Source organism: Scyliorhinus canicula, chromosome 10 (genome assembly GCF_902713615.1).
Source record: "Scyliorhinus canicula chromosome 10, sScyCan1.1, whole genome shotgun sequence".
In the NCBI taxonomy this organism is placed as follows: Eukaryota; Metazoa; Chordata; class Chondrichthyes; order Carcharhiniformes; family Scyliorhinidae; genus Scyliorhinus; species Scyliorhinus canicula.
In genome coordinates, this window is record NC_052155.1 from 187072868 (window position 1) to 187090685 (window position 17818).

At 45.3% G+C, this 17818-nt stretch overlaps 1 protein-coding gene across 1 annotated transcript in view; it reads right to left on the reverse strand.

The window, feature by feature from the left end:
• The window catches only part of ano10a (anoctamin 10a), an 84851-nt gene that overhangs the window by 34264 nt on the left and 32769 nt on the right, over window positions 1-17818 (reverse strand). Inside the window, exons 6-9 of the mRNA XM_038810346.1 lie at window positions 15997-16566; window positions 11899-11954; window positions 6971-7045; window positions 3279-3461 (exon numbers count right to left, since the gene is read on the reverse strand). Coding sequence (XP_038666274.1) covers window positions 3279-3461; window positions 6971-7045; window positions 11899-11954; window positions 15997-16566 — 884 coding nt within the window. The remainder of the gene's footprint in view (window positions 1-3278; window positions 3462-6970; window positions 7046-11898; window positions 11955-15996; window positions 16567-17818) is intronic.

Consider the following 17818-nt stretch of genomic DNA (forward strand, 5'->3'; position numbering starts at 1 on the left):
ATTCTGCCAAAAGATTTCTCAATGTGATGTCCAGCCGGAAATGAGGTGCGATTCCCACCGGGTGGTTGGGCACGCTCTAGATCACAATCCACCCACACTTAGAAATGTTTTTGGAGAGTTTTGCACTGACACCGAGGGGGGCAGGCCTAAATGCGCCAGCAAGCCTGGCTTCAGAGAGCTTGAGGCACCATTTGTAAGGCACCCTGATCTCAAAGTGACAGTCAAGAACCCCCACCCACAGACATGGCCAACATCGGGGCTTCAGTACCCACCCACCTGCATTCTCACTGGCATCAGCCCCCTCGACCCACCCAAGGATCGTGGGCAGCAAGGCCCCTCATTGCGTCTCCTTTAAGATCCCCTCCTCCCACTTTCTCGCCGGAATCAGGTTCCCCCTCCCCTCCAGGTAAGTGACACCCCATTTAGGGGTCATCATATTTCCCACCTTCCTCTATGCCCTGCCCCCAAAACCTTTGTTCTTCCCAGTGTTTAGCTGGAGAAAGTTTCTGCTCATGCAGCACTGGGTGTCTGACAGTCTGACATAGGCAGTGGAGGGATCAAGAGGGGTGGTGGCAAGATAGGGCAAGGGTATGGTCAATGTAATTGTGGAAACTGAAGCTGTTTTTTCGACTATCGCCACAACTGGGAGAAGCAGGATAGAGCCGGGAGCAGCCAAATGCTCGGACCACGCTCTGCACTTGCTGAGATTCAGCAACCCTGCATTGCAATATACGTCTCCCAACAAGAAATGTTGCATAGCAACCCTAATGCACATGTACATACAGAAAAATCTGGCATAATTTACATGAGTGTGTCTGTAACACCTCGGGCATTACATTTTTTGACATGCAAATTTTTGTGCAACGCTCAACCCGACAGGTTCAAATCTTACAACAGCTATAAAAACAAAATTGAACAGGTAGTGAAGATATCAATCTGCTGTCAGCAACGTTTAAAAGAAAGACTTGCATTTATATAGTGCATCTCATAATCACAACCACATGTTCCAAAGAGCTTTATAGCCAAATTAAGTACTTTTTGAAGTGTAGTCACCATTTTAATGTAGGGAATGCTGCCGCTAATTGTGCACAGCAAGATCAATGAGTCAATGACCAAGATATTCGGTTTCGGTGATGCTGACTGACCATAAATATTAGCCAGGACACCTTGGTCCATTGATCCATCTTTGAGAAAGTGATACGGGGTCTTCAACATTCACCCAAGCAGGCAGATTTAATAGGCCTCTTATCCGAAAGACGGAACCTCCGACATTGCCGCATTCCCCCAGAACTACACTTTGATTTTTGCGCTCTAGACCTGGAGTGGGAACCGAGCTCAAAACTTTCAAACAAAAAAAAAAGGTCCGTCGATGGGCGTTTTTTTTTTGTTGTAATTTAACAGAGGGTTCACGGGGCTTTTTAATTAAGGTATTAAACGGGTAGCACTAGGCGAGTGCTGCATTGTCAAAGTGCCACCTTTTCGATGAGACATTAAACCAAGGGCCTGTCTGCACTTTCAGGTGGAACCCCCTTGGCTCTACTTAAGGAAGAACAGGAGAGTTTTCCCAATTCGGGTGAGCTGCCCAATATTCCTTACGCAAGCACAAACTATGTTACATTGCTTGATCACACTGCTGGTGGGTGCTGGCTGTGCACAATTTGGTTGGCGCCTTTCCCCAATTGGCCATGAAGAAGTACTTTGGGATGTACGAGGCTGTTAAAGGCGCTGCATAAATGCAAATTATTTTGTTCTTAAGGTCACAGTAAATGTCTATTCCCAAGATGTATCCAAGATGTAGTAAATGTCTTGTGAACACTGGCTACCTCTTCTGAATTATTTTGATATGCACTTACATGCAAGAAAAAAATGAATACTGCAGGATCTACAGAATCTGAACATCGAAGAGATTTACAATGAAAAATTCCTTATATTGCAAAAAGAAGCTATTTTGGATCATCGTTTCAATGCTAGTTCTTTGTTAGAGCACTGTGCATCCCTTCCTGCTCTTTCCCCATGTTACTGTATCCTCCTCCAATATTTCTTCCAATATCTTCCCTGAAAATCTGAAATGGTTTTCCCCTCAGCTACCTTCTGTGACAAAGTATTCCTTGCTCCAACAACCCTGTGTACGTACGGACATTTCTCCTCACCCGACTCGTTCCAATTTTAAATTGCTGATTGCCCCATCAATGATCCTCTCATCACTGGGGAGGCCAGTCTTTCCCGACCCAACAAACCAAAATCGAATTTCAACACTTTGAATGTCCTCTTAAACCATCCTTATTCAGGTGAACTAGTTCCGGTGCCCCAGATCTCTCTTTGCAATGGTATCATGGTAAAAGTATGCTGTACCACACCTATAATGGGGCTCCCAAACCTACATTCAGTATTCTAATATTGGCCAACCATTCCTTTGTACAAATTTACCATTGTTGCTTTGCTCTTGTACAGGCTGGCCCTATTCGTAAAATCCAAAAAGCCACTGACTTCTTTATCATAAAGTTTTATCTAATTAAACGTATTCCACCACGGGATTCTCGCGCCTCCACGGAGCGTGTTTCTCGGAAGCAGAATCTATTGCTCTCGCCACTGTCAATGGGATTTCCCATTGAATCCACCCCAAACGGCCGTAGGGAAGCGTGTCAGCGGGATTGGAAGATCCCACCGGCGTGAACAACCGGAAGATCCCACATTAAGTCTTTGCCATCTAGATCTCTCTAGTCTTTCAGCATCTTCACATTGAGCGCTTACTCTCATTCCTCGCTTTTCCTCCTCGAGATGCTTTATTTTGCACTCCTCTGACTTTATGTTTATCTGCACTTGTCCACCCATCTCACTGACCCACCCCACCTGTCCGCGACCCATCCCCGCCTGTCCGCCCATCATGACCCATCCCCACCTCCCCACCCATCTCACTGACCCATCCCACCTGTCCGTCCATCTCACTGACCGATCCCCGTCTGGAGTCTTTTACCGTGCTGACTGCTGTTTGGAGAATATTTTCCCAGACTTTGGAGGTCACAGCTTCCTATATGGTCAATAATAGTTAATAATAATAGTAAGTAATAACAAACAGTGTGATGTTTGAGGGGCTGCTCAGAGTCCAGGCGTACAAAACCCAACCCCACTCAGCACCCTGCAGGAAATTGGAATCAAACCGTAAATCCCACCATCATTTTGAAACTGAAGAGTAAGAGTTCAAACTGGTCTTATGTTTGAGGCATTGTGACCTGGTTCATTTTACTCTGCTCAACCTTAATAGTGAGACTAAAACTCACCAAATATGGTTCCATTTTTCCTTCCAGTGCGATTTGATCAGTTAAGGGAAGTTCTTTTTCTTTGCTCTTTATACTAAGCCTCTGCTTGACAATATTTTTCCGACGTCTTTGAAGCCAGTAAGGAATCCAGGCTTCCACAAACTGGTTTATTATTTGTGATGTGATGAGTAAGGCAGCCAGATTCTAGAAGACAAAATAAATCAGACATGCTACAAGTTATTGCATTTTATTTTTAAAACGTGCATGTTTAAGATTTTCACTTCTTCTCACTAAGCTTTCTCCCTTCAATGTGAAAGATCAGTTCAAAAATCATTGGCTAACCTTGTGCACCTTGTTCAAGTGACCATAACTCATCGGTGCTTTTGCCCGAAAACTACTAGTTCGTGGAGGGTTTCAGTCCATCACCCATACTGCCTTCTTCGTGGAAATATGCAGCACTGAAGGAAGTTAACCCGTGTTTGCCCAACCTATGGCAACGCTTTCAAAGAACTATCCAATTAGGCCAACTACCCCAGGCCCTGCATCTTTTTCCTTTTCAAATACCTTTCCAATTCCCCATTGAAAGTTACCAGTGAATCTGCTTCCACCACCCTTTCAAGGCAGTGCATTCCGGATCATAATAATTCATTGCTTTGACAAAAACAAAATCCCCGTCTCCCCTGGTTATCAACCCTCCTGTTGAATAGGAAATAGTTTCTCCCTATCTACGTGAGCCAAAGCTGTTCTTGAGTTTGAATCTATTAAAGCGCGCCTTAATCATCTCCTCCAATTAAATGAGGTCCTTCATGGCGGCCAGAATTCTAGCAAATATCTTCTTTACCCTCGCCAAGGCTTTGGCATCTTTCCAAAAGTGTAGTGCCCAGATTTGGACAGAGTCCTCCAGCTGGAACCAAAAAATGTTTCGCTGAAATTCCTTATTCTGCGCGGATCACGCACGTTTTCTCTTCCAACTTCAAAGATGCAGAGATGTGAACCCCCAGATCTCTCCGTTCCCGGAACCTCTATAAAACTGTACCAGACAGACATCAAGCACAGTTCAGCTTTCAGAAACCAAAATATTAACCAATCTTCTTTCTCTTAATGCAGAGGTACTGACGGCACCCGGCCAGGATCAGCAAAATCAGTTCAGGCCAAGAATTAAACCAAAGAGCTTTCTGCTCTACAAGGCTTACAGGCTTACCTGGTTTAACCGACTAAGCCACTAACAGATCATTTTACAATTTTAAATATTGAATTGCTTGCCCTCATGTCATTGCTATTTAAGCTAGAGGTTAAGTTTACTTTCAATTATAATGATTTGTTAGCCAGTATAAACATTAAGGGCTGCAGCATGAACAATAAGCCAATAATACTGATACATTATCAATTAAGCAAAGACAAGAGTAGGATGTAATTGAGGCTTTAATACACTAAGATGTGTGGTTTCCTACAGCAGCTGGCGAAATGGCTGCTGTACGGGGAGCACACATATTTATACTCCGCCTACTGGGCGGAGCCAGCAGGCAGGGATCTACCCCCGTACCTGTAGTTAAAGGGCCTTACCGTAAAGCACCTTTAACAACATAGTCTATATACAATATATACATCAATGGTGACTACCACAAATAGAGCACCCTTTCGTGCGATTACGTGCTCCGGGGCATTCTTCATGTGAGCAGGAAGCAGGAGAAAGAACAATCTTTTGACTGGATTTTCTTTTGAAAGGCTGAGAAAGACAGAGGGCAGAAGGGTTTCAGGGAAAGAATTCCAGAATTGTGGCTGAAAGCTCTGGCATGATTCTGGAGACTAAAACGGCGCGCTTCCAATCAGAGTTTCACACTGGGGCAGGGTGTTGCATGACAGGCTTGAAGTTTACCTTTGGTTGAACACAAAAAGAAAGGCGTGCATTACCATAGCCTCTTTCATGGCCTCAGGTGTCCAATATCACTTTACAGACAACAAAAGTACTTTCAGAAGTGTAGTCACTGTTGTAATGTTGGATATTTGTGCATCTAAGGTTCCACATCAAATGAGATCACAGCCAAATCATCTTTTTTAAGTGATGTTGATACATACATAGATACATAGAACATACAGTGCAGAAGGAGGCCATTCGGCCCACCGAGTCTGCACCGACCCACTTAAGCCCCTACTTCCACCCTATCTCCATAACGCAATAACCCCTCCTAACCTTTTTTTGGATACTGAGGGCAATTTATCATTGCCAATCCACCTAACCTGCGCATCTTTGGACTGTGGGAGGAAACCGGAGCACCCGAAGGAAACCCACGCAGACACGGGGAGAATGTGCAGACTCCACACAGACAGTGACCCAGCCGGGAATCGAACCTGGGACCCTGGAGCTGTGAAGCCAGAGTACTAGCCACGTGTGCTACCATGCTGATTGAGGGATGAATGTTGGCCAAGGCACTGAAATCGTTCACCTTTGAGTTCTGATGGGGGGGGGGGGGGGGGGGGGGGGGGGAATGAAGAAATGAAATGAAATGAAATGAAAATCGCTGATTGTCACAAGTAGGCTTCAATGAAGTTACTGTGAAAAGCCCCTTGTCACCACATTCCGGCACCTGTTCGGGGAGGCTGGTACGGGAATTGAACCGTGCTGCTGGTCTGCCTTGGTCTGCTTTCAAAGCCAGCAATTTAGCCCTGTGCTAAACCAGAAGAGGGGGAGGGAAGAGAAGAAAAGGGAAGGGAAGAATAAAAGAGGAGGGGTGAAGAAGAAAACAGGAGGGAAACGAGGAAAGAAGAAAATGAGTTGGCAGAGGGGATGGTGGAGGAAGAAAAGAGAGGGACGAGAGAGCACCTGTTGCTTGGTGGGAATTAAAGTTGACATCTAAGGAACAAAGTTTCAGGCTGATCGGGTCAGCAGTGAGCTCACAAAGTGGTCGTCTATGAGTGGATGTCTGACATCTAGTCAATGAGGCAGCTTTTTGGATCAAGGTCTCCGAGTAAGATAGTGAACTTGGACATGAGCGGCACACACAAAGAAAGCAGAGTTTATATATGTGGTGGATAGTTAAGGAACAGGACGAAGCTTGGAGGAAAAGCCATCAGGCATTGCAATATCCAGAAGAACAAATGCAAACAACCAGAGCTACACCTGGGGAAGGGGGCCGACGCTTTCGCTTTCCTAATCGCACGCCGGAGAACCCTGCTCGGCTGGCGATCGGCAGCACCACCCACAGCTGCAGACTAGCTCGGGACCTCTCGGAATTTCTCCACCTGGCCTTCCGAGGGTCAGAGGAAGGCTTCCTAACAGCATGGGGGCAGTTTGTCGACCTTTTTCCAGAACGTGTTTGAGGCCAGCAACAGCGAATTAGATGGTGAAACGGGAAAGATAGAAAGAAAAAGGAGGAAAAACAGAAATAAAGGTGGGGGGAACCATAGGAACTCGCAACGGGGGGGTTGGACACACAAAAGGGGAGGGGGGGGCAGGGAAGGGCGGGCTGGGGGGAGGGGGAACAACACACCGAGCCAAAGGTCGGCAGAATGTAAATAGGGGAAATTAAGGGAAGGAAAAGACAAACCTTTCTGTACAATACAGTAAATAAACACGGCCAATGTACATACCTGGTTTATAAAGTTTGCAAATGGGAGTAAAAAGATTTTTTTTTTTTTTTTTAAAAGAAAGTCTTCCCCTCTCAGTGGCATTCAACAGACAATTTAATTAAGCCACTTCAAATTAAAACATTTACCTGTCTTAAAAGCTTCAAATCCTGAATAATAAATGCGATATAGAAGAGGGATGCAAAACAGTTTACGAAATTGAACTGGAAAACAGAAATTAATAAACATGTGAGAAAATGCTTAAGACAAGATTTTAAACGGACTTCAAAACTCAAAATCCTGTTTTGTTCTTCTGGTATTTACATTGATGTAATTACTTTTCAGACAATACATTTCAAATAGAATTATAAATGGTATAGAGTCAGAGGCTCATAAGTGGGCCATTTGGCCCATCAGGTCCATGCCAGCTCTCAGCAATCCCGTCACTGCCATTCTTGTATCCCGGCAAGTTCATTTCCCTCAAGTGCTGATCCAATTTCCTTTTGAAATTGATTGTTTCTGCTTCCGCCATCCTTCTAAGCGGCAGATCCAGATCATTACCTTTCACTATTACAACAGTTCATTCTTGCATCCTCCCTCCATCTCTTGCCCAAAACCTTAAATCTGTGTCCCCCTAGCTTATGGAAACGGCTTTTCATTGTCCATCTTACCTAAATCATAGTCCTGCACTCTTCTATCAGGTCGCCCCTGAAACCTCTTTGCTCCAAGCTTCTCCAACCTAACCTTGAGGCTAAAATCCCTGGAACCATTCTAATAATCTCTCCCCTCACCCTCACAAAGACGTTCACAACCTTCCTTAACTGCGGTGACCAGAAACGGAATCAGCACTGTGGTTGTGGCCTGGCCGGTTTTACGAAGATTCATCAGAACTTCCTGCTGTTTCCCCCCTACTTTTCGCACTGGCGATTGAACCGTTGGCGATGGCACTGAGGGGTTCAGGGGGGTGGAGAGGACTGACTAGGGGAGGGGAGGAACATCGAGTATCGCTGTATGCGGATGATCTACTGCTGTACGTGGCAGACCCAGAAGGGGGAATGCCGGAGATAATGGAACTATTAGCAGAGTTTGGGGACTTTTCGGGGTACAAACTAAATTTGGGCAAAAGCGAGGTTTTTGTGATACACCCGGGGACCAGGGAGAGGGTATTGGGAGACTCCCCTTCAAGCGAGCAGGAAAGAGCTTTAGGTACTTAGGGGTGCAGGTGGCAAGGAACTGGGGGACCCTCCACAAGTTGAACTTTTCCAGGCTGGTGGAAACAGATGGAGGAGGAATTTAAGAGGTGGGACATGGTACCGTTGTCGCTGGCGGGGAGGGTGCAGTCAATCAAAATGACGGTCCTCCCAAGGTTCTTGTTTTTATTTCAGTGCTTGCCCATCTTCCTCCCTAGGGCCTTCTTCAAAAAAGGTGACGAGTAGCATCATGAGCTACGTGTGGGCGCATGGCACCCCAAGGGTGAGGAGGGTCTTTTTGGAGCGGAGTAGGGACAGTGGAGGGCTGGCACTACCCAATCTTTCGGGGTACTACTGGGCGGCAAATGTGTCAATGGTGCGCAAGTGGATGATGGAAGGGGAGGGGGCAGCTTGGAAACGAATGGAGAGGGCGTCCTGTGGCAACACAAGCCTGGGGGCCCTAGTAACGGCACCATGGCCGCTCCCCCCACGAGGTACACCACGAGGCCCGGTGGTGGCGGCCACCCTCAAGATATGGGGGCAGTGGAGGCGACATAGGGGGGAAATGGGAGGTCTGTTGGCGGCGCCAATAAGAGGGAACCATAGATTCATCCCGGGGAACATCGACGGGGGATTTCAGAGCTGGTACAGGGTGGGCATACGGCAGCTGAAGGACCTGTTTATAGAGGGGAGGTTTGCGAGCCTGGGAGGGCTGGAGGAGAAGTTTGAGCCCCCCCGGGAAACATGTTCAGATATTTACAAGTGAAGGCATTTGCGAGACGGCAGGTGGAGGGGTTCCCCCTGCTCCCCAGTAAGGGGGCGAGTGATAGGGTGCTCTCGGGGGTCTGGGTCGGAGGGGGGAAGATATCAGACATCTACAAGATAATGCAGGAGGCGGAAGAAGCATCAGGGGAGGAGCTGAAAGCCAAGTGGGAAGGGGAGCAGGGGAGAGCAGATAGAAGACGGGACGTGGGCGGATGCACTGGAGAAGGTCAATTCTTCCTCCTCGTGTGCGAGGCTGAGCCTCATTCAATTTAAGGTGCTGCATAGAGCTCACATGACGGGGACAAGGATGAGCCGGTTCTTTGGGGGTGAGGACAGGTGTGTCAGATGTCTGGGAAGCCCAGCGAACCATGTGCATATGTTCTGGGCATGTCCGGTGCTGGAAGGGTTCTGGAAGGGGGTGGCAAGGACGGTGTCGAAGGTGGTGGGGTCCAGGGTCAAACCAGGATGGGGGCTTGCGATCTTTGGGGTCGGGGTAGAACCGGGGGTACAGGAGGCTAGGGAGGCCGGAATACTGGCCTTTGCATCCCTAGTGGCTCGACGAAGGATATTAATTCAATGGAAGGACGCGAGGCCTCCAAGCGTTGAAACTTGGATTAACGATATGGCTAGCTATATTCAGCTAGAAAGGATCAAATTTGCCCTGAGAGGGTCGGTACAGGGATTCTCCAGGCGGTGGCAACCTTTCCTTGACTTTTAGATCAGAGATAGACGTTCGGGGTCGTGGCAGCAGCAACCCGGGGGGGGGGGGGGGGGGGGAGGGGGGGGAGGGAGGGAGGGGGGTGGAGGGAGGGGGGGGGCAGCAAGGGTCGTGGGGGGACATGCACGACTGTAACGCGGGCAAGTCTGCTCGCTGCTCATGTCTGAAACTGTAGGCTGCCTTGTTTGTTAAGGTTGCCTGGGGGGGGGGGGGGGGGGGGAGGACTGGTGCGCGCGAGAGGGGCGGGCGAGGGAGGGACATTTGCCTAGAGGGATTGTGTTGTAAATAATTTAAAAATTAGTAGGGGTAAATGTTTGTATGGAAAAACTCTTTCAATAAAAATTATTTAAAAAAAAAAGAACTTCCTGCTGTTGTATCAATACCTTGACTTCAGAGTGCTTAGAATGTTGAACTCGCTACGACATTAAATGAAACAAATATTACAGATGCATTTTGGAGATGCAAACACAAGAGGGGGAATGGCAACGGTTATATTGATGGAGTGGAGTGAAAATTGGTGGGAGTAAATACCAACAAGGCCATAGAACGGAATCACAGGGTACAAGCCCAGGAGGAGACCATTTGGCCCTTCGTGTCCATGCTGGCTTTCTGCAAGAGCAATTTAGCTAATCCCCTATCCCCCACTTTCCCCTGTAGCCCTCCAATTTTCTTTTTCTCTTCAGGTAATTATCCAATTGTTTTGAAAGCCCTAACTGATCGGCTTCTATCACAGTGTTGGGCGGTGCATTCTAGCACCTAACCACCTGCTGCATAAAGAAAAATGTCGCCTTCTGTTAATTTGCTATTGACATTCAATCAGTGGCCTCTGGCCAGTGGGAACAACCTCTCCCTTTCTACTGTCCAGATCCCTCATGACTTTGACTCTATCAAATCTCCTCCTCTTCAAAGTGGGCGGAGGAGATGGGTGAGCTGGAGGCATGGTCATGGGAGGAAGCTTTGAGGAGGGTGAATGGGTCCTCCTCATGCGCCAGGCTGAGTCTCATCCAATTTAAGGTAGCCTGTAGGGCGCATACAGCGGTGGATAGAATGAGTAGGTTCGTTGAGGGGGTGGAGGATAGGTGTGGGCGATGGGCCCGCGAATCATGTTTACATGTTTTGGGCCTGCCTGAAGTTGCAGAGATTTTGGCGGGGGTTCGCTGGCGAGGTGTCGGAGGCACTGAGGGTGAAGATAGTTCCGAATCCCGAATTGGCAGTGATTGGAGTATCGGAAGACCCGGGAGTCCAGGGGGTGAGAGAGGCCGACGTTCTGGCCTTTGCTTCTCTGGTGGCTCAGGGACAGAACCTGTTGAGGTGGAGGGACTCGGAGCCTCCGAAGCCGGGGGTATGGGTGGGTGAGATTTCCTTAGGCTGGGGAAAATTAAATTCACTCTAAGGGGGTCGATGGAAGGGTTCGTCCAGAGATGGAAACCGTTCATTGACATCTTCCAGGACAGTTACGTCAGCAGGGGAGGGGGGTATGGTAGAGAGGGCGGGTTGCGGTTGTTGTCCATGTATCGAGTTCTGCTGTATTCTCCTGTTTGTGATTTGTTGGTTATCTTTTTTATGTTGGTTGTAGTTTTATTTGACATTCATTTATAAATGCCTTAATAAAAATATATTTTTAAAAACTCTCTTCTCAGCCATCAGCTTTGTCAATCTACCCACATAACTGATCCCGAGAACCACTCTCATAAATTCCATCGATGAGATCTACATTTGAACTGCACCCACCCGTCTTGCTTCCATATCCCTTTATCCTTTTGAGCAGCAGGAAAAAAAATCTCAAGTTTAAAATCATGACATTCTTCCCGTGTCTGCGTGGGTTTTGCTCCCACAACCCAAAGATGTCCAGGTTAGGTGCATTGGCCACGCTAAATTGCCCCTCAATTAGAAAAAAATCTAAAAATAATTGGGCACTCTAAATTTAAAAAAAGTTTAAAATCATTAATGAACCCCAGCATCTATTGTTTAATGTGGGACGGACTTTTGCACTTTTATACTGTGTGAAGATGTCTTTGCTAGCTTCTCTCTGAATGGTCCAGCTTTGGTTTTAAGGTTATGTCCCCTTATATGAGATACTCCATCAGTGGAGAAAGATTTCCTCCATCTAACCTTGTTAATTCCTTTCTAAAAACCTCAATCATATTACCCCTCCATATTTTAGAGAATATAAGCCTAGTTTAAAACTCTCCTCAAAATACACCTCCGGGCACCCTAGTCCACTGTGGGTGACTTCTGGTTAGAACTTTAGCTATTTTTCTCGAACTAATCATCCAATTCTGTTTTGAATGTCGCCATTAAATCTGCCTGTACCGTTCTCTCGGGTATTGCAGTTTCTTTAAACTTTCCGTGATGCAACATTAAAATAATGTTATTTAACAGATTTGTAGATGAACACGCTTACCACCAAAACTTTCAGAACTAAATGATTCTGGAAAGACGATTCAAGCCTGTGGTTTTCTACAATGCAAAATACAAACAACTGATCAACAGGCAAGTCAAATAAGGGTCTTCCTTAGAGAGATAACAAAAAGAGTAGAAAATTGTTGAAACAGATTTATTCAAGAAACAAGTACCATTCTCTCATAGTTCACTGGGTAAAATTTAGAAGTCATCATTTTTTATTGGTTTTACTATATGATCGTTGTAAAAGTTTTAAAAGTGATTTGATGCGGAATGAGGGCACGGCTGGCATGATCAGCATTTATTGCCCATCCTTAGTTGCCCCTCAAGGAGGTGGTGGTGAGCCACCTTCTTGAACTGCTATAGCCCATCTGGTATCTGTAGCAGTTTGTAGCATGGTGGCTTGCGGTCCATTTCACAGGGGCAGTTAAGAGGCAGGTCTGGAGTCATATGTAGGCCAGGCTGCCAAGGACGGCAGATTTCCTTCCCTAAAGGACATTCATTTTTTTTTAATATAAATTTAGATTACCCAATTATTTTTTCCAATTAAGGGGCAATTTAGTGTTCTCCAATTCTTTAGTGGATCTCCAATCCACCTACTCTGCACATTTTTGGGTTGTGGAGGCGAAACCCACGCAGACACGGGGAGAATGTGCAAACTCCACACGGACAGTGACCCAGAGCCGGGATCGAACCTGGGACCTCAGCGCCGTGAGACGGTTGTGCTAACCACTAGGCCACCGTGCTGCCCTCCTAAAGGACATTCATGAACCGGATGGGGTTTTGTAACAATTGACGTTGGCTGTCATGGTCACCATTACGCAGACTGAATTTTTCTATTTAAATTTTAGAGTAACCAATTCTTTTTTTTTCAATTAAGGGGCAATTTAGCATGGCCAATCCACCTAATCTGCACATCTTTTTGGGTTGTGGGGGTGAGACCCATGCAGACACGGGGAGAATGTGCAAACTCCACACGGACAGTAACCCAGGGCCGGGATTGAACCTGGGACCTCGGCGCCGTGGGGCAGCAGGGCTAACCACTGCGCCACCGTGCCACCCTGCTGAGACTGAATTGAACCAATGTCCACTCAGCATTAGCCTGGGCCACTGGATTACTAGTTCAGTAACATTACCATTACCGGCAAGTAAAACATCCGAGGACAAATTCTTGAAAATGCAGAAGGATCTTACAGACTTTAACGACTGTACATATACACGGTGTATGTTCTCATTGGTGTTTTGAGGGATGGGGGGGGGGGGCTCATTGAATAGAGCGAGTTAAAGGCTGTATATTTGCTACATTTAAAATGGTTGCTCAGAGGCATCGTAAGTTACAGAATTTTGTCTGATTTGTGTATGAAATGTGTTTACTCTGACACATACTGCTTCATTACAGGAGTAGGCTATTAAATAGTTTCTGCTCGTTACAATCTTTGAAAATAATCTAAGAGATGCAAGAATGTTTCAGGAATGAGACGTGATGCACAAGCTATTGCCTGGTGACTTCAGACAGGCTTTAATAATAAAGGCTGAAATTCGCCCCATGTGTAGGCACCTTATCCAGATGGTCTACCCTTAGATTCACTATAGTGCAGATGGCTCGTTCGGCCCATCAAGTCTGCACCGACCCTCTGAAAGAACACCCTAACCCTAACTGTTCCAAGTGGAACGTTCAATTGCCCGTGACATAATAGTTTCTTCACTGCATTATCAGAACACCTGGTGCTGCAAATCTTGAAAACACATTTCTCCTTCACCATTGCTCAAGTATCTGAAGTCTACAGTCATTCCTGCAAAGTATTTGGAGGAATGTGTGCCAAATGGAGAAATTTCTGCATGTGATTTTGCATCGTTAGGGCGAGTTTTAGAAATAAATTGTTTGCTGTGTGGCAAAGTTGGATGTGTAGTGATCACGATACTCAGCTGGTTACATTCAGTCAAACCTAGTCATTGTATTCAATGGAATACAGGGTTTCTGTTAACCTGTCAAGTTAAAAACTGCTTAGTAGCTGAAGCATTTTGTTTAAAATGTTGACGTATGAAACTTGACAGGCAGCGGAATAAACACAAGGTCAAGAAATCGGCAGTCATCAAAGCAAATAGCTAGAGGAGGAGGTGTGCATCCAGTCAGTTATAACTCATTCCATAAGGCACAACAGCTACTAATCTCTCTTCAGTTCTTGCAACACCAACGATATCCAATGTCACAAAAACAGCTTTTGGTGCCAGGTCTTGGGTTGTTTACCCAAATTCAAGACTGAACTACAATTTGTATTATCCAAATCTATTATTTAACCAGATGCCCTCTTGCTCAGACAACAAAGAAACACATTATTTAAAAGGACTTATTTAATTCTTATGGAATACCACATTGTCTTCTATTATGTCATGGGCAATTGGACGTTCTACTTGGAACAGTTAGGGTTAGGATGTTCTTTCAGAGGGTCGGAGGAGACTCGATGGGCCAAATGAGCCTTCAGCACTGTAGCGAATCTATGCGTATCTTGTTCTTACTGCTTCAATGCATCAGTTAAAACGCCAATAAATCTGACTAAGCAGTTTAGCCTACGTGTCGAGTGATGAATTCGGGCAACGAATACATTTTGGGGAAAGGAGAAAATAAATATAGCTAAATTGCATCATAGAATGAACACCAAGGGGCAGAGGTACAAAAACCTCCACAAACGCAAAATACTGTGGATTCTGGAAATCTGGAATCTACCCGGCAACATCTGTGGAGAGAAACAGAGTTAATGTTACAGGTCCAGATGACAGTTCTGATGAAAGGGTAACTATTTCTCTCCACAGATGTTGCCGGGTAGATTCCAGAGTTCCAGAATCCACAATATTTTGCGTTTGTGGAGGTTTTTATACCTCTGCCCCATGGTGTTCATTCTATGATGCAATTTAGCTATATTTATATTTTGCTTTCCCCAAAACGTATTAGTTGTCCTAGGAAAGATGGTTAAAATAATTTAAAGGGATAGAACAGTAAAGTATGATTCCAGTGAACTAAAGTATAATTATTGATCATAATGAAGATGTGAAAGAAACATTCAAAGTAATGAAAAGTTGTGAAAGATTATTTCCACTAACTGTTGAGATTAAAGATTGTCACTAAAGTGAAGGGGAAATTTTGGACAAATATTTTCACACACGGGATTATTATAACATGGAACACTCTGCAAGAAATAGCAATTGAAGCAGAGACTGGAATCATGTAAGAAAAACAAATTAGATAGTTATTTCAGAGAGAACATGGAGAGTATGGGCAGGCAAATGAGATTTGAACTCTGGCACATGTACAATGGAATGATTTACCTCCTTGTGCAGTGTTATTTCTGTGATTGGGTTTACTCTTTGGAAAGGATGGGGGTGTCCGGGGAATAGCGCGAGTGTTATCCTAACTATCCGGTTTTAAGGGGTCTCATCTCAGGACAGCACCCCTCCCCTTCAGTTGTTATCCTCCATTTTTATTAACCTATAATTAAAGCCACAAAAAATTTGACCAGTTCAAAGTCTCGATCACTACTTCGATCGGATGTTCAGCCTTAGTGACTGCGGGGTTGGTATCTGACTTTTTTTTCTCTAATGTTTTTACAGATACTTCTCTTCCCAATCCAAGGGTGGTGAAGAACAGGCATACAAGCTTCAATCAATAGGGAGGCAAATATAAGTGGATCTCCCTCCAAAGATTTTCTCATCATCAAATCAGCAGTTGCGATCACAGAATCTATAGAATACTACTGCAAAGGAGGCTGTTCGGCCCATTGTGTTGGTGCTGGCTCTGTGGGGAAAGACCACTGGTGAGTGGGACTAACAACTAGTGGGACTAGCCGTGCAATCTTTTCCTTTTCAAGCATTTATCCCACATTTCCCTTTAGAAAGTTACTGTTGAATCTGCATTCACACCGCTGGCAGGCAGGGCAGTTCAACGCTCATTATCTCATCTCTCATTCGTTTGCCAATTACCATAACTGAACTAGAGAGTTGTATTTAAGGTGAAAGCTGGCCAGCTTTAACGGCACACGAGAAAAGGTCCTGGTGTTAATTTAACTCATAAGTGACCTCACCATTAAGAGCAGTCTGCACTTACCCCATGAGGTTAGAAATTCAGCAGCATATCTGTAGATACGATTCATAATTTCAATAACTAAAGCATAAACAATACTGGGGACAAACATCAAGATAGAGCTGAACGTTGACTGAGCCTCTTCATTATAAGCTGAGACAAGTTCCTCCATGAGAAAGTATGTCATCATAATGATAAGGCACACGTAGAGGCTGCAGCAGACAAAGGGCACTGAAATCAGATAGACGCGCAGCTGCCTCTTGTAAGATGGATACGTGGGCTCTTTTCTGCTGGTTGCTGGATTCACTCCCAACGGTCCGTGAAAACCAGGCCGGGGTTCTTCAAACTCTTTCTTCATTGTCAGTGTCCCCCACTTATAGGAGAGTCTAGCGCACCGACGCTTCCAGACTTCCAGGACGATGGTCGACCACACAAGGTTGAAAGTGGCAAACACTATATACTTATCGTAATCTTCCCACGCAAATAAATAATAAGGCACACCAATCACAGCCATGGGAAACAAGGCAAAGGTGAAATACTCCAAAAATGCGAAATAGAGTGCAATACTCTGTCCAAAGTATCGCTGGATCTCGTCTGCAATGGAAAAAAGAAAGTAGAACAGTTAACCATTAAAAACAAACATTTCACAATTTCAAAATGTGTTGGTAGGAACCAAAATTGATTAAAACTGAAGTTCCGTCGGACACATTGGTCACTAACACACACACATTCGTAAAAATCTCCCAGCACTTCTTCCATCATAGTGCTTGTGGTCAGTCACTTGTTTCCCCAATATCAGGGTTGGTGTACCATGCAAATCAGAAAGTATTAAAGGATTGCTGATTTATGGTTAATAAGGCCATCTGGCCCCTATTGAATGACATTCTGCAATTTTGAACTGGTACTTGGAAATAAAATCACCCAACTTTTTCGTTCTTCTCGAAAGTGCATCACGGAAATTTGCATTTTTGCAAATGACATGGAAGTGCAATGGGTATATGTGCACAATAATGCCATTTGTGGATGACTTCATTTACATTAGCAGATCTCCTGCAATGTTTGGTTAATGATTAACCAAATTGTATGCCGCGCAATATAACTTTCTTTGTTCCCACGTCATCTGCAACAAAAGACAATCAAATACAATTTAACAAAAAGCACTTTAATAACTTGCGTTTTTCAGGAACGATTGAACAGGCTGTGGCTCTTTTCCCTGACAGAGCTGACCTGGAAGTCATTCAGTTTATGAAAGGGTTTGATAGGATAGACATAAAGAACATGTTTTCGGGGCAGCATGGTGGCGCAGTGGCTAGCATTGCTGCCTCACGGCGCCGAGGTCCGAGGTTCGATCCCGGCTTTGGGTCACTGTCCGTGTGGAGTTTGCACATTCTCCCCGTGTCTGCGTGGGTTTCGCCCCCACAACCCAAAGATGTGCATGTGGACTGGCCACGCTAAACTGCCCCTTAATTGGAAAAAATGAATTGGGTACTCTTAAATTTATGGGGAAAAAATAACATGTTTTCACTTCTGGAAGAAGTGCTATCTAGGGGATCACATCTCTATGATAGTCACCAATATATCCAATATGGAATTCGGAAAAAACTTCTTCTCGAGAGAATGGTGCACATGGAGGAGTTGAGATGAATAGCAGATACGTATTTAAGGGGAGGATAGAAAATATACATGGGAGGAATTAAAGTACTGTTGAGGAGGTGATATGCAGATTGGTGGGAGGAGGCTGCAACGCAACATGGATACCAGCTGTGTATTGAGCTTCTGTGATGGGAATCCAATTTCAAAATGCCACCTGCCTCCACCACCATTGGACTTCTGTGGACACCTCCAA